This window comes from Triplophysa dalaica, chromosome 9 (assembly GCF_015846415.1).
Source record: "Triplophysa dalaica isolate WHDGS20190420 chromosome 9, ASM1584641v1, whole genome shotgun sequence".
NCBI lineage: Eukaryota > Metazoa > Chordata > Actinopteri > Cypriniformes > Nemacheilidae > Triplophysa > Triplophysa dalaica.
This window is the reverse complement of record NC_079550.1, coordinates 12,240,099-12,261,976: the sequence shown is the minus strand read 5'-3', so window position 1 is coordinate 12,261,976 and position 21,878 is coordinate 12,240,099. Positions and strand designations below refer to the sequence as shown.

The 21,878-nt window shown below is 39.5% G+C and overlaps 2 protein-coding genes across 3 annotated transcripts in view; one reads left to right on the top strand and one right to left on the bottom strand.

Annotated features, from left to right (window-relative positions):
- The window catches only part of sik2b (salt-inducible kinase 2b), a 33,691-nt gene extending 30,891 nt beyond the window's left edge, over window positions 1-2,800 (top strand). For both annotated transcript variants that reach the window (XM_056755950.1, XM_056755951.1), the window contains 3 exons: window positions 89-199; window positions 367-458; window positions 542-2,800. In XM_056755950.1, the coding sequence (XP_056611928.1) occupies window positions 89-199; window positions 367-458; window positions 542-1,079 (741 nt within the window). In that variant the 3' untranslated portion in view covers window positions 1,080-2,800. The remainder of the gene's footprint in view (window positions 1-88; window positions 200-366; window positions 459-541) is intronic.
- A 4,263-nt stretch (window positions 2,801-7,063) lies between these two features.
- On the bottom strand, window positions 7,064-20,213 carry ppp2r1bb (protein phosphatase 2, regulatory subunit A, beta b). Its single transcript, XM_056757236.1, has 15 exons — window positions 20,056-20,213; window positions 19,082-19,172; window positions 17,814-17,914; window positions 17,484-17,716; window positions 17,156-17,303; window positions 16,921-17,076; window positions 16,718-16,832; window positions 16,567-16,637; window positions 13,945-14,079; window positions 11,809-11,982; window positions 11,535-11,595; window positions 8,669-8,823; window positions 8,328-8,470; window positions 8,146-8,237; window positions 7,064-8,062 (listed from the first exon to the last, which is right to left on the bottom strand). Exons 1-15 carry the CDS (start codon window positions 20,131-20,133, stop codon window positions 8,046-8,048), a joined length of 1,770 nt encoding a protein of 589 aa, XP_056613214.1. The 5' UTR covers window positions 20,134-20,213; the 3' UTR covers window positions 7,064-8,045.
- Window positions 20,214-21,878: the final 1,665 nt, after the last annotated feature.

Sequence of the window (21,878 nt, the reverse complement as noted above, 5' to 3'; positions counted from 1 at the left end):
TGAGAGCTCGGTCGCTGATGTGGTGGACTAGCGGGGCACTGACATCTCTCTTTCTCTCTCTCTCTCTCTCTTTCTGTGTGTGGTTCAGGTTGAAAGAGGTCACCAGCATGACATGGCTCTGTGCTCAGGTGGAACACACCATGCTCTGTTGTCAAGGAGACAGAGTCTGGAGCCGCAGTACCTCTCACACAGAATACAGGTGAACTACACTCATTAGCTAATATGGAGATACAAGGTTTTCAGAAAGACAACAGCAATATATAGATATATACTGTATATATACAGAAAGAAGGAGTGTTTTGTAAAAAAGACTTTCTCCAAGCTGTGTAGAAAAGTTGAATAAGTCTGCTGTGTGCATCTGTACAGAACGCTACTCTGATGGCCAACAGCCCCAGCAGTTGCCAGATGTTCTGCAAAGAAACCCCTCGCAGTCTGGAGCAGCAACTGCAGGAACACAGGTACTACATTTTACCTCCTTCAATCCTTCAAACGATGTCACTCCAGAGATCTGTCCGTCACGCTCCATCTGTCTTATCCGCAGGCTGCAACAGAAACGCCTTTATCTTCAGAAGCAATCCCAGATGCAATCTTACTTCAATCAAATGCACATTGTGGAGGACCCTTACGCTCCTTGTGCATCTCTGGGGCACCAGGATTCTGGAGCTCCTCCTCAGCCACAGGGTTCAATAGCATCAGCACATCAACAGCAGGCGCCCCCTCCGTATGTGCATGCACAGCCCCTTGGCCCTCTTATGGAGCCCAATCCGGAAGCCCTAGCGTACGATCCCTACCTTGGCCATTACTCTCAGATGCATCCGACGCCTCTGCCACAAGGCTTCTCCGCTCAACAACAAGAACCTCTGAACTACACCTACACCACGTGTGAACCCGGCCAATCTCCATCAGGGGAAGCACTCTACCAGGAGCAACATGACTATCCTCTTGAACCCGGTCAACCAGCTCCACCGGGGGATTCGGAGGGCGCTCGGTACGAAGGGCTGCCATTGGCCGACACCTTTTTGGACAGCGAAATGATGGAAACTGTAGACTCCCAGCACGGTTTTGTGTTGGTGAACTAAACCAAGACACTCGTTCAAATAACCAGTATTACCTTGATGTGACTCACTACGGATGATTGGTAGAGAGGGATTAAGTAACAGGGAGGGATGGGGTTGTGGCGAACGTGAGCTGTAATCTTTTTCGTTTATGAAACTCCTCCCTACCTCCCTCCTCATTCCCCAGTGGTCCCACCTGCTGCTCTCTTTTACAATAGAGGGCCGTATGGCATGGCATCGGTGCCAGCGCCGGGTCGGCTGTACCACAGGACCTCCGTGTGTGGGGGGGCTCAACTCCTCTTTCCGCCAGAGCCCGTCGCCTTTGAGCTGACCGCAGGATAGGAGCCGCTCGCTACGCACCGTATGTAGCACAAAGACAGCCTCGATCTGCAATACGGAGCCTGCTATAGAGCACAATTCAGTTTGAACCTGTTTTATACCAATTCTGAACAAAACTTTGGAAAGACTGCTTCTAGCTGTGCACACTTGACAAGTGCAATGTTAGTTCAAACGTATGGCAATATTGAAGCAATATACTGAAACATGAAGCCATAAATAGGAACTGCACCAAAAAGGTTAGCAGCGGATGTTTCTCAACACTTGTGGATACAACTGTGATTTTTCACTGGATTTTCCCTTCATGCTCATTGAGAACCTCTTAAAATAACAATCTGTTCTGCTAGAACCACAACAGTGTTATTTTGCCGGCTAATATTACAGATCCTTAGCATCGGCACACGTGGAGGGATGAGTCACGACTCTCCAGAGTGATGATTATCGGGGAGTGGTTTGGATGGCAGGTGACCTCCATAGTAGACTTTGTTAATGTGGGCATGCATTTATATGTTTTAGAGCATCTAATTATTATCTCATTGGTCACACGAAATCATCAGCGTTCAAAGATTGCAATAATTGTACATTTGTTAAGTCACAAGACACTGGATTGCGGCCAATCAATCGCATTACAAACTAGAGATTTTATAGCAACGCTTGAACTTGACAATTACAATCTGTGGCTGAACGCTGATATTAAAACTCTTCGGTACTTTGTAACTGAATAAACGTTTTAAGGTTATAAAGGCAGATCATATACTGGAGTACTTTGTGAAGGAAGTGAATGAAAATGTAGTTGAGGAGACGGCAGAGGTGGGTGAGGTCAACCTGCTTTGCTAGTTTCGTCGACTATGGCCGTGTTCACACTTGACTTCTTTTTTGAAGCAGCTAGCTGGTGTTTTACATTATAATTGTATTGAGTAAACCATGTTTTCAAAAAAGTCCTGAGCGCTTTTTTATACGCCAACGGCAGCGTCTTTGCTGCAGCTCAGAGCGTCTTTTAAGGTTGAAAAAAGTTCAACTTTTCTTAAAGATGGCCTGCGCCAAGCACCTTTTTTCAGCTAACCAATGACAGAGACCTGTCATTTCCATATCAACATTCAAGGAAAGTGATTGGTCGAGAAGGCTCAAGCTCAAAAAATTGAATGGCGGCCGAAACGCCCGTAGTAGCATAGTTTTGTATAAATGTAAGTTTAATTTTCACTTTTAATAACTTTTGATTTCATTTCTGGCGAGAAATTAGTACTGTACTGTTTAAATAGGTGATTGGTTATTGCAAAGACGCTCTTTGTTTATATTTCCAATAGAATTCTGTCACGCTGCCTATGAAGCCTGTCTCTCTAATCTGCCTTTGTGCACAAATGCTATCTTTCTTTCTTTTACTAAAAAAACGCCATTGTCAACTTTTACTAGTCAAAAAAGAAGTCAAATGTGAATACAGCCTAAGAGACACAAACTCATCTCTTTTCAATAATGTAACTGCCCACAAACCAGCGTTCTCTTAAAGAAGGATGTCAAGAGAGCGAGACCCGATTATTCCATGTGCAAAGTAGGGGTTAAAAATTGCTTTGGAAGAGCAACGAATATCGTATTTAATGTGTGTGTTCGGTGTGCCTTTTTTTTAAGTTAAGATTTTTTCTGTTTGATTCTCGATCAATTGTTACAGGACATACGTAGACCAGGTTTTACAAAGGTACGAAACCAAAGTCCCCTCAGAAGTGTTCCTGCGTAACCCCACCGTGTGGAGTTTGGAGCGTATCTGTCAGCTTCATAACAGTGCTTTTTTTTGGTCAATCAGTATATGCTGTTGAAAAGTATTAATAGCAATATTTCTAATGGATAAGAGGACAGATTAGTGAATGTGTTGCCATACCATAATCACACACCTGCTGGCGACCACCATTCCCTAGAAATCCAATTCTACATTTATCGTCATGGTTGTTGACCACACATAAGCTAACGTGCTGTTAAAATAAAACAAAGTTTATTGAACAAACTATTGTACGTCTATTCATTTTATTCTGATGGGAATTGTAGTTTTACAACTTGCTTTGTTTTGCGTAGTTACCAAAGCAGGTTTTGAATAGCTTGTGTTTACATTCAAGAGCACAAAAGGAATTTATGACAATATCAGTGAATGGAAAAGATGAATGCAGGTTTTGTGTCTAAGGGAAGGGGGGTGGGGTTGAGTTTGCCTTCCAAACTTTCAAATCCCTATTAGAAAGTGTCAATTAATATGCAGGCCAGAGTTCAACAGAGCGTTCAGAGTTCGCACATCAGAGAAGTTCCTATAATGCTTTGATTTTCACACTTGCATGCGCTCTCTCTTTCTCTCAGGCTGAGCACAGATGAGGCAAGATCCTGGTTGCCAGACAGCTCACCGCACAGGAATGCTTACAAATTACATGAGCGGAGAAACATTTGGTTTTCCACTTTGTTCTCAAAATCACCACTGAATAGTTCTGCCAAACACAAATCAGATCATTTTGGGAGGGGGAGACAATTTATTTTCTGTCAATTTTGTATGTAAAAGTCATTTTGGTTCTATTTGATTGTTTAGTTTAGTTGAAGCAATAGGTCACCCCCAAAAAAAGTATTTTTTTACTTGCCCTCATGCTGCTTAATACTCATAGGCTGTTATTTTTCTGTGGACCGTGATGTTAGTTCATTTTGGCATAACAATTGGCTTTCAACATCTTTGATTTTTTTTTAATAGGATTTCAATACTACGAAAGCACCAAAACTAAAAACTTTGTTTCCAGTTCAAAGATAGAATCTATTGAAACTAAACTTGCATCACTTGCCACTCACTAAAATTGGTTCTATTGTTTGTTTTTCTTTCGTTAAAGTCAAATTAAATGGATAATTGTATCCAGGACCTCAACCACAACATGGAAAATGCTACACAAACAACCTTAAATCACCTTCAAGCAAACAAAACAAATTCTGTGGTCATTTGCTGTCAGTAACTAAAGAATGAATGTTTATTTTTGGGTGCACCTTTCCTTTAAGAAAATCATAGTTCACCCAGTGCTTGATGTCACAATGTTTCAGAGCGGTTGGGGATATAAGAATGTCATCAGCATAGAGGGGAAAGATGAGAATGAGATATTGCCAGATGATATAACCGGAAGTGTTTAAAAAGCGGGCCCATGACTGAACCCTGGGGATCCACTTTATGCAAAAGGAGCAGCTATAAATTTGCTATAGCATTTCAGAAGACAATTACCAAAAACTGAACACATAACAGCATCTTGTGACCTGGGGCCCGTTTCAGAAAGCAGGGTAGTGCAAACTCAGAGTAAGTCAACCCCAGAAAACGGAATACTCAGGGTTTTTGGTTTCAGAACGCGAGGTATGTCAAACCCGCGACCACGGAGTAAGTCAAGCCCATTTCAGAAATCGAGGTATTTTATACTCCGAGTGAGTAACCAGAGTAACCTACTCCGTGAACCTAACCTGGTCGGGAGCAGGTTTTATTCCGCAAACCTAGGGTTTGTTACAATCTCCTCCCCCTTTTCGAAGTGAAAGCGAGCGGTGTTGAAATTACATACGTCATTTGTTTATTGATTCGTGTTCCTAATCGCGCTCAATTTAGTCACACAGAACTTAAAATGGCATGTCCGTTTATTTAGGAACCCATAGAAGAGGAAGCTGCATTAATTCGCAGAGAATTATATTTATGTCGGGAGAGAATTGTGAGGCCCCGTTTGGACGTTTTATCTTAACTTTTAAGGCCAGTTTAAGAAGTATATTTAACATTTCCCAATCAGGCATCTTACTAGCAAGACCATTTTATTTCTTTAAAGTTTCCTGAATAAATGATGTTATTGTATTTCTACGACGGCGTTTTAGTGGCACGTTAAAAATAAAATAAATTCAAGATTACGAGATTAAAGTCGAAATGTTACGAGATTAAAGTCGAAATGTTACGAGAATAAACTCGTCGTAATACGTATTTTATTTTCGTGAAGGTTGTAGTTTAAGAGTTGAAGTTATGTTTGAGCACGTCATCTGAATCAGTGAGTTAATTCGTAGTTCATGTCAGATTTTTTCTTCTGAATAAATTCAGTTTCCTACATAACGGCTGCAGTGTCCTTTTACTAATTATAACTCCGTGATGATGCGCCAAAATACAAAGAATCTCCTTATTGCTAAATCATAATCTAAAGTAGGATTTAACCAAATCCTCCACATCCATTGTTTCTAGAAATTCTGTTATTTTTCTCAAAATATTACGACTTTATTCTCGTAACATTTCGACTTTATTCTCGTAACATTTCGACCTTATATTTCGACTTTTTCTCGTAAAATTTCGACTTTATTCTCGTAACATTTTGACTTTATATTTCGACTTTATTCTCGTAACATTTTGACTTTATATTTCGACTTTATTCTCGTAACATTTTGACTTTATATTTCGACTTTATTCTCGTAACATTTCGACTTTATTCTCGAAATGTTTTTTTTTTTTACGACGCCGTCGTATATTTCATATTCAGCTGCTGCCAAGATCTTTTTATTGCAAAAGGATAGCACCTACATGAGAGCGAGAGAGTTAAATATAATTCGCATTTTCACAGTTTCAACAAAATAAATATAAAAGTGATTGACATATAAACTGGCGCATTAACAAGTGAAGCACTTTTCTCCCATACCAACTCTCTTTCTTTTGCTGCTGCGGCTGTGTTGCTCTTTTTTTCTTAATATTCACCTTACGCTTGTAACAGTACCTTCAATTCGATTGGCGAGAAATGAACAGAGCGCTTTTTGTCACGTGCCGTTGCCATGGTGAATCGTGCTATCTTCACTCAATTGATAATGGCTTTTCATCGCCATGCTGAACGCGCGTAACCTAGAGTGAACTTACTCAGGGTTGATTGAACTAACTCAAATCAGCTGTTCTGAAACTGAAAACTCAGAGTAGCGATTCTCTGAGTAAATCAACTCAGAGTTCAGATTTTAACTCGGTGTTGGTTGAACTTCCTTATTGAAACGGGCCCCAGACCACCCCTTCAGACTTTATTTACCATCAGCAGCACAGCTGTCATGAAATAATACTGTTAAAACAGGAGTGGGAACATCTGAAAACAATTGGTTGCAAATGACCCGTACCAGCTATACAGAATTGGTCACACCCAAAAATTAACACTGCTCCCTACTGATCTCATCTCCACATATGGGTTCGGGTAATAAAATGGCATTATATACTGATGTAAATGCTCTCTCTTGTATGAACAACCCCTCCAAAAATGACCACCTGACAATTACTAAACTTGTTTGTATTATCAGTTAAATAATCTGCCACAAAAAAAATGTGCATGCAATGAACAATGATTATATTACATGAAACATTTTTCTTAACCAGAATATCTGATTGACACCCAATGTCCAGCTAGTCTAGAACCGGCCATGACCACAGAGCATCACCTTCAGTTCCTGCCAAATTTAGTGACGAAACCACGCAACCCAACGCTGTCGATAACATCATTAGCCTGGTAACTGTAGAAAACAGTTCATCAGGAGACCAAAGACTTGATTCCACATAAATCTTTAAAAATCATATAGAATAACACACTCCGAGAAAGTATCTAATGGTGACGCATGTGTCGTTCCTTTCAGAATTATGCAACAGTTAGTCTGCCAGAGTGCTTTGAAAAGACGACACGGCAAGATACGTTGTTCAAAAGACTTTATTTTAGTCCCAAAAGTACACTAATGACAAAAAGAAGTACAGTAAAAAAAAAACTCATGATACTGAGCATGAACAAAGGGTTTCCTAAGAAATCAGTAGGTGAGTGTGGATTTTAGTATTGAATTCAGTTGAATCACCTCCCACAAGAGATAACTCTCCCCCAAGCCAGCCAGACGGCTTCATGCCCTAAACATGGCCTCCAATTATAAAAGAAACAAACTCGCAAGTAACGAATTGAAAACGAACAAAATGACAGAAATTATTGGCAGAAGTTTCATATGTTTGCCTAGCCCTCAAATGCAGGCCAAATAGTGTGCAAGATATACTTTCAGACACAAGTACCCCTTGATAAAGCACAGCTGATGCAGTTAAATTCAATAAATGGCCCCTTATTGAAACGCTCATGACAACATGTGACCTCATTACATCATTAAGCAAATTCCAAGAGACCGCAATGGATCCAAAATGTGTCCTGAATGTTATTCTCCCCGCGTACGCAGGGGACTGCGGTTAACTTGTGCGAGCAAAGTGGAGAGTTTTCCCAGGGGAGGGCGCACATGTAAACAATGTGCTGTGCGCTTGCAAATTTACTAAAGCAAATAAACAGGCATTTCGCACCATCTGTTGCATGCAGGATGAACTTCGGTCTAAGAAAAGCAACGGCATGCAGAAGCAGTCACGTACCAATTGTGATACGACTGTGCCGGGGGGGGGGGGGGCTATGGAGCCATAGGTGGGAGTCTACAGAGCTATGTGTAAACTGTACAAGCGTCGGGATGTTTGAGGCAGATTTGAGTACGGAAAGAGAGGTAATATGAGATGACAAGGCCATCCTTTGATCCGTTCAATATCTTTGAGAGAAACACAAGGATACACTGATGAAACTTAACCAATCAGAATTGACAATAAATAGAGCGCAACAAGTCTTGTGTTGTCAGTTGTCCACGTGGAGAAGCAGCCAATCAGGCCAAAGAAAGAACTGTAAAAACACACAGTAAAATGAAAAACAATGTTCAGAAACATCTTAAGCTAGTAAAGTCAGTGAAATGAAAGGATACATACCACTTATAGCTTCTAGAGCAAAGTACTTCACATCCATGTCTTGGTCTGTGGCTAGTTTCTCCAGTACTGGTTTGACCTCTGCCTGTAAAGCGCTGTGGGATACGTCATTGTTATTGTAGGCGTGTTTGATTATGCAAACATCTCTACCATCAAATGAATTTTGAATAAAACTGTAAACAAACCTGCTTTCCAAAACCGGTCCAATTTTCTGCAGGGACTTGGCCACGTTGAAGCGTACGTTGGCCACCTGGTCATTGGACATCTTGAGGACTATGGGTAACATGTGCTTGGTGGTGATCTCCTGTCCGCATGCTTCAGACAGAGCCTGACACACAGAAACAGCCAAAAATTTTATATTAAGATATTTTGAAGAACGTCCATAACCAAACATCATTGGTTCCCATTAACTTCTGTTGTATGGATACAGAACCACCGAGTCATAGACAAGTTTTGAACGCTATGGGATGAATTCATTTATATCACTTTAAAGAGAAGAAACACGTTTCTAGTTATCCACACTTACATTGATGCAGAAGAGTGTGGTCATCCTGTGCAGGTAGTTGGGATCATTGGCCATGCCGATAACCTTGGGTACGATGGTGTTCTGAGCCCACTCTGCTCCAAACTTCTCCACAAGCTTCATTAGATTGCAGGTTGCAGCCTCTCGAATGGCATACACTACAAGACAATGGAACCACAAATATTTTTAGTCATGCTGGTAGGACATCCAGTCCTAAAGCTGTTTTCAACATTAGGAAACTTTAACGATTATGAAGACAAATATCATGAACAATAAGACTAGGAACATTTTCCTAGTCTTATTTTCCAATTAATTTCCAATTGATTTTAAACCACCACTGTACCCTTAAAGGCAAAGTTCCCTCGGTCATCATTTATTCAACCTTAAGATATTCAAAACCTGTATACGACTGGAACACAAAAGATATTTTGAGAAAATGTCTCCATTGTTTTGTGTCCATAAAAGGGAAGTCAATGGGGGTGAATGTTTGAACATTCTTACAAAAATATCTTAATTTGTGTTCTGCAGAAAAAAGTCATACAGGATTAAAATGAGGAGCATTCGTGACAGTTCTTAAATTTGGGTGAACTATCCCTTTAAGACTGACTTGATACGACAGCCTTCCACTTACCAGCCAACATTTTTATCAGCTCCATCACATCTCCTTCATATCTAACAGTGCTTTATCATTTTTCTCCCTAGGTGACTGACCGGGAATTGCGTACTCGTTCTCTTATTTTGCCTGGTTTCAGCTTTCCCTAGACAGTTTGATCAAACAGATCGCTGGCATGTGAGCTCTTGATCCTGCTGGCAGGACTGTGTGCTGTTAGTCAACAACATAGTTTTGTTGTTCTGCGTTACCACTACAGACTTCATTCCACCTGTCTTCACAATAACTGGAATAGAGATTTCAATCCAAGCTATTTTACTTCCATTCCAGGAATAGTGGGCATACACAAACATTGTGTAAAATTGTGCACTGAAGCCCCCTTTACAATCGGTTTGATGATGACATCATCCATTCATTAAAAGGCTTTCAATCCTAAACCTCAGTCCAATCACAAATAAGACAAATGTGTTGAGCTTCATGTAGGTCAAGTTTAAAGCGGAGATAAAAAAAACATCCGTGACAGAATCCTTTTTGACACCGTGGATGTTTTGCAGAGGTGCCTGTGTGTTTTTGTCAGAAAGATGAATTCACATTTCTATAGAACCACTCTGAGGTCTTAAGCAAGCGGGTAGCGCAGGATACACAAGAACATTCCAGTGATGTAACCCATCTGGCCCTTTGTCTGCAACTGTGTCAGAGTTTAATTATGCGTCTGTGTTGTGCAGCGCACTGAACATCGGCTAGATCTACACAGCCCGTGTTCAGAACCGTTGTGACAATAGTTAACTCTTTCACCGCCATTGACGAGTTATCTCGTCATTTAAAAAAAACTGCTTCCCCGCCAAAGACGAGTTATTACGGCAATCAGTGTTTGTACTGTTGAACAGCAGGTGGCGCTATTACACACCTTTGGGGGAAAAGCACAGAATCCCAGAACCTAGAACGTATATGTTTTAGCGGTTTTGAATGATTCTTCTGAGTGGTATCTGGGTGGAATCTGTGACAAAAACGTTAATTATCTCAGCTGTTTAATCAAAGTGATGCATTTTTAAAGAAACCTATCCACATTTAAGGGGTGATAAACAATGAACAAATGAAGATAGAACAATACGGTTTCTTTTGTTAAAAAGCTGAGACTCTGTTCTTTAATTTGACATAAGTTCTTTACAGAAAATGTACTGTGAGCCATTAAAGTTGGGTTAGAATGTTAAAAAACGCTGGCGTAGGCTGGCAACTTTTTTTCAAAGGCTTTATTATGAGACCCTCCAATCTGAAACATTCATTACCATTGACATGCAAATCAAAGCAAGCGGTTCAAAAGACTTTAAAAAGGTTTAGATGACAAAAACCAGTAACTTACTTAGCAATGGGTTTTGTAAAGGGGATTTAGAACTGAGTGAATTTTAGAAATGTATAAAAATGGTCAAATAGTAAAGTCACCTAGTGGTGTTATTAACACTTTTTTCATTAGCTATTCATAATTTTGTGCAAGTAACATGAAAAACCTGTCTGCCTACCTCGATACGCAACAGTAAGCTTATAATGATTTATAATTTGAGACGTCTGGAGCAAATCTGTTAATTTTGACTCGATTGAAAATATTTATTTTCAATTTAATTTGATACAGAGATATACATATAAGGCAAAACTACACATTGTAGCTTTAATAATGGTGCTTAATAAATGAGATGTAACTTAGAGAAGCACAATCTCTGAGATGTTTTAGCTTGTTATGCTTTAATGTACTACTTTCAAACATAGCAAAAAACTTTAAAAGAAAGTTTAAAGCTCCACCATCAAATTTGTCCAAAAATTTCACTGCCTTTAACAATACGTTTCTGTCGGAGTTGCTATGAGCAATATTTCCATTACTGTGCATGACACAACCCAACAAAAATACTGCCATTTTTGCACATCCTTAGTGAATATGTGTGAGAAGCAAGACTCAGACCTACATATTGACTGAAATCAATGCTTATTATACTACAATGAAACGACACACAAGAGTATGAAAAAGATACAGTGGGGGAAAAAAGAGAAAAAGAGCAAGCGAGAGAGAGATTCTGATCAGACTCTTGTAATTGGCAGGCAGATCAGAACAGGAAGTGCTGAGACGCACGTCTCCACAAATGTTTTTTTTTCTTATGGGGACAGCAGCAGGAGGAGGTGTATGAAGAAAGCACAGCCAAAGCAGTTTAGCAATATAAACTGTACACCAGATAGAACTAACAGTGTTTAAAGATAACTCAGAAGACCTACCGTGGTCAATGAGCCATGCCATGCACAGGGAATTCAACTTCTCGTCGAAAAACTCCACACCCTGGGAACGAAGGGTTAGAGTTACATGCAACCAATACTGACAATCATTTTAATATACACTTTATCTATCATAGAGATAACGTTTACTTTCATGGCATGGCAAAGTACAGATTCTTTTGTGATCCCCACAAACATCGTAAGCTTCAAAATGACACGCGCCCAGTCCCGATTTTAGAAATCAATCAATATGCAGATGTGAAAGTGGAGCACACACCAGTTGGCCAGCCAGTAGGGGCATGTACTCAATGATGGCCAGTCGAACCCTCCACTTGGCATCCTCGGCCAGTTCCACTATAGCTGGCAACAGAGACTGAGAGAGCTGCCGGATGCCGATCACCTCATTCACACAGTCCAGGTTAGAGATGATGTTCAGCCTCACCTCAGGACACTGGAGATCAATGAGGAAAAAATTTGCAGTTATTCATTTTATTTAAAACTTGGTCCCAGGTTTACTCTTTCAATTTGCTTACAAATTATTAAAGGGACACAGAAATTAAATTCTGTCATGAATTACTGCCACCCCAAGTTGTTCCAAACCTGTATACATGTCTTTGTTCTGTTGAATACAATGATATATATTTAGAAAAATGTTAGCAACTGACATTTCTGGGACATTGACGACCATAGTAGAAACAATTAAAATGGCAGTCTAAGGTGCCCCAGACCGGTTTGCTTTTGTAAAAAAACCTAAATATCAAATTTTGTGATCAACACATCAAGAACATCCTACTATGGTAGTCAATGATGTCCCAGACATGTCAGTTAATAACATTCTTCCAAATATCTTTCTTTGTGCTTATTAGAACAAAGAAATGTACACTGGTGAGTGTCATGCTGCATTCCCACCAGACACGAATGAAGCGTTCAGCGACGAGTAGTTTCCATGTCAAGTCAATGCAAAGACAGGAATGCCTCAATGACTTAAGCGTTTGACACAAAAATTGGAACTTTGGCTAATATTCTCACTACGTTAACCAATCAGGAGCTTGCTCTAGTAGTGATGTGATTATGACGTAGTGAGCGGAGGCAGAAATCCCAAACAACAAGTGAGGACAAAAAACAACGTTGCTGTATGTGGATACCCGGAGCTGTACGATACATCTTCTTCCTTTTATCGAAATGGGAAAAAGTATCTTGTTTGGAAGAAAGTGAGTGAGAAGGTCGGACAATCTGGTAAATCTCAACAAAATCCATGTCAGCCATTTCCCAACAAGACTGGAGCCGCCTGGCAGAAGCCCCTACTATGACGCAAATTTGCGTCTGTTATAAATTGAATTTCGCGCGCAAATGAAGCGAATAAACGTAAATGTAAAAGCATCAAACTACTCGCAAATCGCTCGATTTACTGCTGAGAAGATTACATTTTTTGGGTGGAGTATAAGGTTAACACGCATTGATGTTTTACGATATTACCAATGCAGATTTGAAAAACAAAATCTACAGTATATTACTTAATTTCATAATTTACATTCATTTTCTTGACTTTAGGGGTTTACTGCAACTGCAGGATTTGTATGTATTATAGTAAAAAAATCGATTCATATTTCCCATTTCATTTTTCAGTACAAACCTTAAGCAGCCTTTTCTTAGTGAATTTTTTTATCTTTTATATTTTCCATAAAAGGCTCATGTGACAGTGCACGCACACACATGGCCAAATATTTGATGACTTGCTTGAGCAAGTGCACTTTGGTGATGACTGACTAAAATCCAAACAACAAGTTTGTAAGTCAAACAGAGCCAGGCAGATAAGCAGCCAATGGAAATACACTTCAGTACAGAATTCACAGAACCCGGCTCCTACGTTCTCGAGTCGTGTTTGACATTCAAGAGGAGACCAATAAAACAGAAGGAAACACAAACAGAGGAGGCAGGCGCTTGGAAAAGCTTCGGTTTTGGCTCATGGTCTCGCCGAAAGCTAAGGGCAAAGTTCAACTTCATTTGAAAACAGACTAAGAGTTTATTGCTAACATCTTAAAGCTAATATGTCTTGCAGACGAGTCATGAAGAGAAGCCCATCATAGGAACATCAATCAGGGACAGTAGAGAAGAAAACAGCCGTTCCAAATTCTAGTGAGCAGCCTACATAGGGAGCATTTTAAGGTACCCTGTGTTTTCATTGGTTTGCGTTAGTAGTCAGCTTACTATGTAGGCAGAAAGCTGACTGCTGTTAACAATTAAGCCCTTAAACCTAATACAAGGTGACCCATCAAAACCTGTAACATGAAGACCTGCATGAAAATATAGTCATACAGATGTACCATCAAAAGAAGCTTTGACCACAGAGGAAAGAAAGAGAAACACATATACACACAGAGATGAGAGACTGGCCTATGGCCAGATAGGTTACCTCGTCCTTCAGTTGGGCCAGGAAAAGAGGAAGCAGATGTTCAACAGTGTTATCCTTGCCCAAGATGGTGGACAGACCCATGATGACAGAAGCCAGGGCAGATTTCACATGCTGGTTAGTGTCAGACACCAGCTCCTGTTTGGAAAAGAGGAAGACATTGAAATCAAGCTATTCTTCTAGAAGTATCTCGAATCAGAGCAAATACCATTGATGAAGTATATAAGGGGGGAAAAGAGTCACAGGTGTTGCTCTTATTTATTTGTTCTTAAAACGTAACGATCGCAAATTTTAGCAAAAAGCGTCTATATGTGTAAGCTAATCGATCGCATCTGCAGACAAAGTAAGCAGAAAACTGTTTGTATCTGGGAGGCAGGATCTGCTTACATAAGCTTCTTAACAGATAACAAACATCAGGTCATGAGACACTCAGGCCACACAAGAGCAAAGCACATTTTGGAAAGCTCAAACGGACACAACGTGTAAAAGTGGGCCTGTCATGAAAAGTCTGGGTCTGGAATTTAGAAATCCAAAAGCTGAGGATCAAACATTTTATTGACGCATATGTGTCCACATGTGCTCTGCAGATATATCATTCATTGGACCGATTCAGTTTGTACATCTCTTGACTACACCTTTATACCGTTTATCACGCTAATCCTATAAAATTATTTTACATTAATATAAAGGCCTCCATTAAACAGTGTGTGAAAGTCTTTATAGTTTATTAGCACTTATTTTTGATTGTGCAATAGGGATAACATGTGTATTTTGCATAGAATTTAATAAGATTAAGGAAAATGTTACCATAGTACATTTTGTCGGAAACCTTCGGGATTAAATTGATGGGGTGGTAAAAAAGGTAAAGCGTCAAGACAATTTATACAACTCAAACAGTAGGACTGGGCGGATTTTTGTTTTTTAAAATGCGGTCTATTCGACATCAATTCTCAAAAGCCCTGAATCTATCGTCCAATTCCCATATTGGTCAATTGCATTGTACTTAGGCTGGGCGATGTGATGATGTTATTGTATATCGCAGATGTCTCCCAAATATCCCGATGTAGATTACAACAGACAGATACCAGACGCTAAATGATAATAATGGAAAATAAGCGTTATAATATTATCATGCATTATCATGTTGGCTTTAGCGTGAACATTAATGTTCATAATGTGCATAAATTGACAGCACACCGGCCGCTGGACAGATAGACCAAGAGAAAGACGAGCTGCGTCGGCAAAAAAAAAAAAAACTCATGCTCGCGGGGCTGTACCGGTTTTAGAATTGTCCTACCCCATCAGATTTTCCTAACGCAGGGCAAAAACTTAATATAATATAAACCGCATTGAAAAAATAAACTGGTAGGATGATTTTATAATGCAAACTGTATTTTTACCAGCATAAAAGAAACATGTAGGATTAATTTCCAGCGCAACACGCTCTCAAATTGTACTATATGTAAAATGATTTAACACACATAAAAACATAAACACATAAAATACACTATCATATACCCGTAGCAGGTGTGGGACTCAGTTTACTGCACTGAAAGCCCAACTGTTACCGCTACAGCCTTGATTATGAATGTTCATGTAAGAATCGCTGTTTGGTCTCTCTGTAATAGATAATCTTGTGTGTGTCATGGCCTCCGTGTCTATGATAAACACGGCTATTTAAGCTGGTGTAAATTTGTTTTCATTTTGTGCAAGTTGCAACAGTTCCGTTCTGTGCAACAGCAATACGCGGCGTAAAAGATCTTTGACAATTAATAAACTTTAATAAGCGCTTAATAGTGAAATTCGATAATCGCTGCATCCCTACTTGTGAATCAGAATCGAATCATCTAAATCGATACACAGCCCTATCAAACAGTGTTATAAATCATTTTGCTGCTTAACCGAACACATAAAACGTCACGCAAAGGCTGCTAAACACACTTAAGTGATGATTCATTTTCTTCCTTTCAAAGGAATTTCAACCAATTAAAGTGAATCAGATTTTCCATTGCTAATGTAATGGTCAACTCAAGCCAAACTGTTTCCTGTACAGCTGTGTTGCCCATATAAAAGGTTCTGTGGTAAAGTCCATTATAAGCTTAAAGCAAGATTAATAAAAGTATCACAAACGCCTCATTTCAGCCTAATTCTGCAGTGACTAAATATATAAATGCAGAGCGACACGTGATGTACATTTTACAACAGTGACCCCTGCTGCCTATGAGCGCCAGAGAAAAGTCAGACATTCAGTCAGTCAGACATAAGAGAATTCAGTCCCAACAACCACTAAGTAAACACCGATCATCTTTACAGACAGGTCATACCAGGTTGTTTGGGTTCCACTGCTTATGCATAATACACAATTATTGAATCACTCCCAAAAGAAAGTCACTTGTTCAGGACGAATATGCAAACATATTAAAAAAACATAAAAAAAGAGAAAACAAACAAGACATCCAGCAAGACGTCTGGCAGAGATAATCGGATACCTGCCCAGATATGATATCACATCAAAAAACTGTTTTCTCTAAGCCCCCTTCTAAGAATTTGACTGCCACCCTGTAGTATAACTGTTCAGATACACGCCAGTTTATAAACAAGTGGGGGAGATTAAATCTTGTGTACCTTGACGCATGGCAGAATGTGAGTCATGATGATGGTCTCCCTGCTGTCTTCAGGCAAATTTTCGCAGAAAACTGCAGAGATAAATGTTATTGTTGCATGACTGTCAGCTTCCCAAAGCCCAATTTCTCTCCAAAACAAAAGCAAACCTCACCTTTCACCTTGTTGGCAGAAGCAGCGCGGACCTCTGCCTCACAGTCTTTCAGCAAGTTCTGGAACGCCGGCACCAAATCGTTCTTGGTGATTTCTGGGCCAACCGCCTTTTGCAACTTCATAAAGACAAGAAATCAACCAAAGTTAAATCACCCTCACCGGGACAACGTGGACGACGGCCAAATATGTTTCCTAAGAACCCACTTCTGAGAACTTGTCGGCCACCATGTAGCGCACCCTCCAGGACTTGTCCTCGGCTGCCTGACGCAGAGTTGGCATGACCAGGGTCTCCAGATCCTCCTGCGGCAGGAGGGTTGCAATGCTAACGCCGGCTTCTACTGCCAGCAGCCGCACTGAGTCCTGAAGCACAAAGTAAAAAAAACTATAGCCACCAAAAAGAGCACCCACATGATGACTGGGAATAAATGCAACAGGCTACCTGCTCATCGGATGCTAGCGCTGTGAAGAGAGGAATGATGTCGCTCTTAACATAGTCCAGCTCCAGAACCTTAGCGAACTCGCCCAGCTTAGAGGCGGCGGCACGGCGCACCATAGGGGTGTCATCTGAGCAGAGTGTGCGGAAGTGCCTGCAGAGACAAACATAACATCACTCTAGGGATCTATGATATTGAAATTTCATCACCTCAAAAACTAAATAAAGTGAATTCTAACCAAAGTTTAAATTCAGCTAAATGTGACATTGTCCCTGTATACATGAAAATTAAAAGGTAGAGTACCATAAATAATGATAACAATATTTAACTTACTGGCGGATTTCTGCTTTAACAGAGCTGGATACACGTGGATAACAAACGCTAAAAAGACCGCAGGCAGATGTTCGGGAGGTGAACCAATCCCCGCTGGCCAGGCGCTTCACCAGCGGCACGAAGTGCACCTCCAGGTCTACAGGGGAATGTTCTTGAGAGATCTTCCGCAGGGACTCCACAGCCTTGTCTCGCACAACCGTTTCCTCCACAGTCGCCAAACTCTCCAAGGGAGGCTAACAGAAAATTACCAAAACAAGCATTTTTGACTCCAGATGAGACCGAGATAACACTGAGCGTGTGCTCAGTTGTCTAATTTTTCATTGTTCTTACCAACAGACAGTGGACAAACTCCGGACCTCCAACCAACAGGGTGAAACTTCCGAGCTGCTCGGCCAAGGCAAGAAGAACTTCATCCTCATCATAAATGGTATCTAGAGATGAACGGATATAATTTAATTAAGACATTCCAATGCTCTTAAAACCAAAAGTTATGTCAATATCTTCAAAGAGTAACTATTACAATGTCCTTTAAATTACACTTCATGCCATATGTAATGTTGCTGTGTGTCTGTGAACGTAAGCAGTCTGCCAAGTTGTTAAGCCGAAAGTGAACGAATAACAAAGTTATGGGCTTGAGAAAAAAAAAGGAGTCTAAACAATCACGGGAACGAGTCGTCTGTTTTTCTGATTTCCGTAAATTTGCATCACTCCGTGTAATATCGCGTACGTTCCATTTGCGACATTGCTATGCTGTACACGGTAGACCAATCACAACATACTAGACCATCTGACCAATCAGATCAGATTAGGCCGTCAGAAAAGAGGGGATTAGTCAGATGAATTGCCGAAAGAATCATTTGAGAGTCAGTAAAGGAGTAACATTATAATAACTGCCTATTGTTAGAAAATGAAAGTGTTTTTACACCTTGTATGTACGTAAACTTGATGATGGACAATCCATTAACCAAAGTGGGACCTTAAATTCACAAAATATTTACCACACACGGTCTATAAAAATCTGCATAACATGTAGAACTTGTCTGTCCATCTACTTTGTTTTAAAGACTTCAGAGTCTGTTCATAGTTCAAATGAATATACACAGCATGTAAAAATTACAGTTGATTCCGCCACAATAAAAAATAAAATTAGTTATTATAAATCTAACATTTATAAATATAGTTTAAAGAAAGTAAGTTTACCCAAATGAAAAACTGGTGGATGGAAACACATACATCTGGCAGACGTATATTTGACTTCTGCATTAACTTCATTAACATAGCTTGCTCATCTGCAATACATCTCGGAGACATCTGCTGTCAGATGTCCTATACACATCTAGAAGACATCTGTAAGATGTTTATGATTAAGAATGGATGTAAAGCTGCTCTTGCGAAGATGTTTAGCACAGCAGATATTTTCCAGATCAGAATGGCTCCAGGACGTATTGCAGATGAGCAAACAAACCTATGTACTACAGATGTCTTGCAGACGTAAATGCAGGCGTCAAATAGACGTCTGCCAGATGTATGTGTGCTAGAGGGATGTAAATGTCAGATTTAGGTGATAGCAAATTATGTTTGTTGCATAGATGTCTTACCGGTGAGGAAGGGTAGTAGTTCAGTTCGCGTTCTCTCCACACCAAGAGCCAGCGCAATAGTGGACAGCTTCTTAATACTGTTCAAACGCAACTGAAAAAAGCAGAAGACTTTTATTTGTCTTTGAGCAACTGAAACAATGGACATGACATTTGATGTCAAAACAAAAATTAATTCTCAGGGATTGTATTAATTACCAATATATTGCACCATCAGTTTTCTAAAGCACTGACCATTGTCCAAACATATCGGCCTATATTTTCTATAGCCGCTAAGAGAAATATACAAGCTCTACAGTACATTTAAGGGAGACAAAATACTACTGTTATTACAAAATGCAATAACACCCAGCAAATATAGAAGGGATGGTTCTTTGTAAAACATTTTGATTTAATGTTACTGTGCACATTTTAAAGGGAGACACAAACTTATTGACGTGATCCTTCTAAAAGCTACACTTAACGTCACCCGCCTCATTCAGAAACGAGCAAATACGTCGACAGAGACCTTAAGTGGGCATTTAAAACGTAAAATACTCCCATATGAGATACCAGTATGAATAAAAACTATAGTGGGGGGGAAATTCATGGCAATTTGCGTGGAATTGCTCATTAAATGTTCAATGTATCTACGTCTAAACATGACAAAATGTGCTCTATTACGTCTATGATGCGCTAAACTCTCTAGCTAAGACAGCTCAAAAGGCTTTGAAATAACCACAGAATGCGAAGTCATTTCCTGATTAATATAGCCTGATGATATATTATCCACACTCGGTCTATTTATTAGAAGGAATCTAATTAGCCTTTGAAGCATTTAGATCTTGATTAACAGGCAAAAAACGATTTCCTTCATAACAAATCTGTGCAAGCCTCGGGTAACGTTAGCTGCTAAGCGAATCATGTTAGCAGCAGTTACGCGTTGTATGTGTATTTTTCTTTAGTGCAACACGACGTCTACTCTGACTGATGTTTACCTGAACATCTTCATTTCTCAGTTCGTCGATCAAAACAGCGATGGGATAAAGTGAATCGTCTCCTTCTGCTCCTGCCATTTTAGCCTTGAATGAAGATCACAGTTGAGAACCTGCTCGGTTGCTGCGCCCTGTTTCCGCCGTACAGGAGTTAGCGCGCAGTGGATGATGGGAAATCTCCCGACAAATTACGAGTCCTTCAGCACTCAGTAATGAGTAACTCTCATAAGATTTGTTTGATTGTCCGTTTATTTTTGTTTCCCTGTTGATGTTTCATGTTTAATTTTTCATGTTTTGTTGTTGTTTTTAATTGTTGGTAACCGTTGCACTATTATGGAAATACTGTTTTGTATGTCACTAATATTTTTGTATTACCTAAAATTTATGAAACAAGCATTTATATTGTATTAAATAAAATTTAAATATTTATTTGTATATTTTAATGTTACAGTCACCATGAAACGGAAGTTGCGATTGACTTACTTTCCTTATCGTGACGTATATAATGTAGGGCGGGCTTTATTTTGCCCTTCCCTCTTTTATTGGTTTGTTGTAAGTTGGGCCTTAAGGGGAGGGCTAAAAGAGCTTAATGTTTTTGATTAAAGATTACAAGTGCAAATTAATTTTGAAAAAATAACGGATTGCACGGATAAATCATTTATAATAATGACTGTAACAGTGTGTAAAACACATTTCTTGTTTAATTTCATGGTGACTTTAAAACGTTGTTCATATGTAGCCTACCAGTTGTATTTTGAAAAGAAAATCAGAAAGACAGAAGTCTAATTATAAAATGAGTGTAAATTTATAGTTTTAATTGTTCCTTTAATTAATATTTTAAATGATAAACAAAATTAACAAAGATTTACTCTTTGCATGGATTTAATACCAATAATCTTTACAATAATGTTTCACAATGAGAGATAAATCAGCTTCCACTGGTGTCTCACATCACACAAAATTTCATCTGATTTGTGAAATGTATTAAGGCGAATGAGAAAAACTGTAATGATGAAAACATATTATTCATTATATATTTGTTTACTCAATCATTTGTCCAAACATTTATTATATCAGTCAAGTAAAGTAATGTTTGATAAATGGCCGAACTACATTCTGTTTTTTGTTCAGTATTTGACCCTAAAAATCTTGACTGCCAGCTGTTATTAATCAAGTAGCTGGAGGCCGTGCGGCATGACGTCAAGCATTTCTCTCTCACATCTCTCATCCAGCCCTGGTTCACATCCACTGTTTTCTTCCTCCTAAGATGTCTGCTACACACTTTGAACATATTAATGTTAGAGCTTGATTCATGTTCACTTCCCTCAAAGGTCCAGAACCCTCTAGGTGTGCACAGTGCAGCTGTGCGCAGACCACCCTTGGCCTTTGTTGTTTATATAAAACAAAAAGTGACGCACTCTTTAGAAACCTCGGGGCAAGATTCAGATATTCAGAGTGAACATGGCCAAGTAGATGATAGATGACACGTTCAGTTTTCTATCAATTTATGAGAACACATCAATGGTCTTGGTTATGCTGCTTTTGCAGAAATCATTTCATAATGACTGACTAGATGTTGTACCTGTACTGTTACTGAAAAATTATAGTCATTACCTAGAAAAGAACATTTGTTCTCAAATCAATCACCTTTGCTGTCTGGTTCCCTTAGGAAGGCCTTTTGATTCAAACATACTTGGAAAAAACCTGATACGCAATTTCGTGCAATTTTACAGCTCAATTTTCAAAGCTATGATTTCTTTTAATGTATATAAAATTACCACACGCATAGACTACACATGAGTTGGGAAAGAAACGACTTGAAGTAC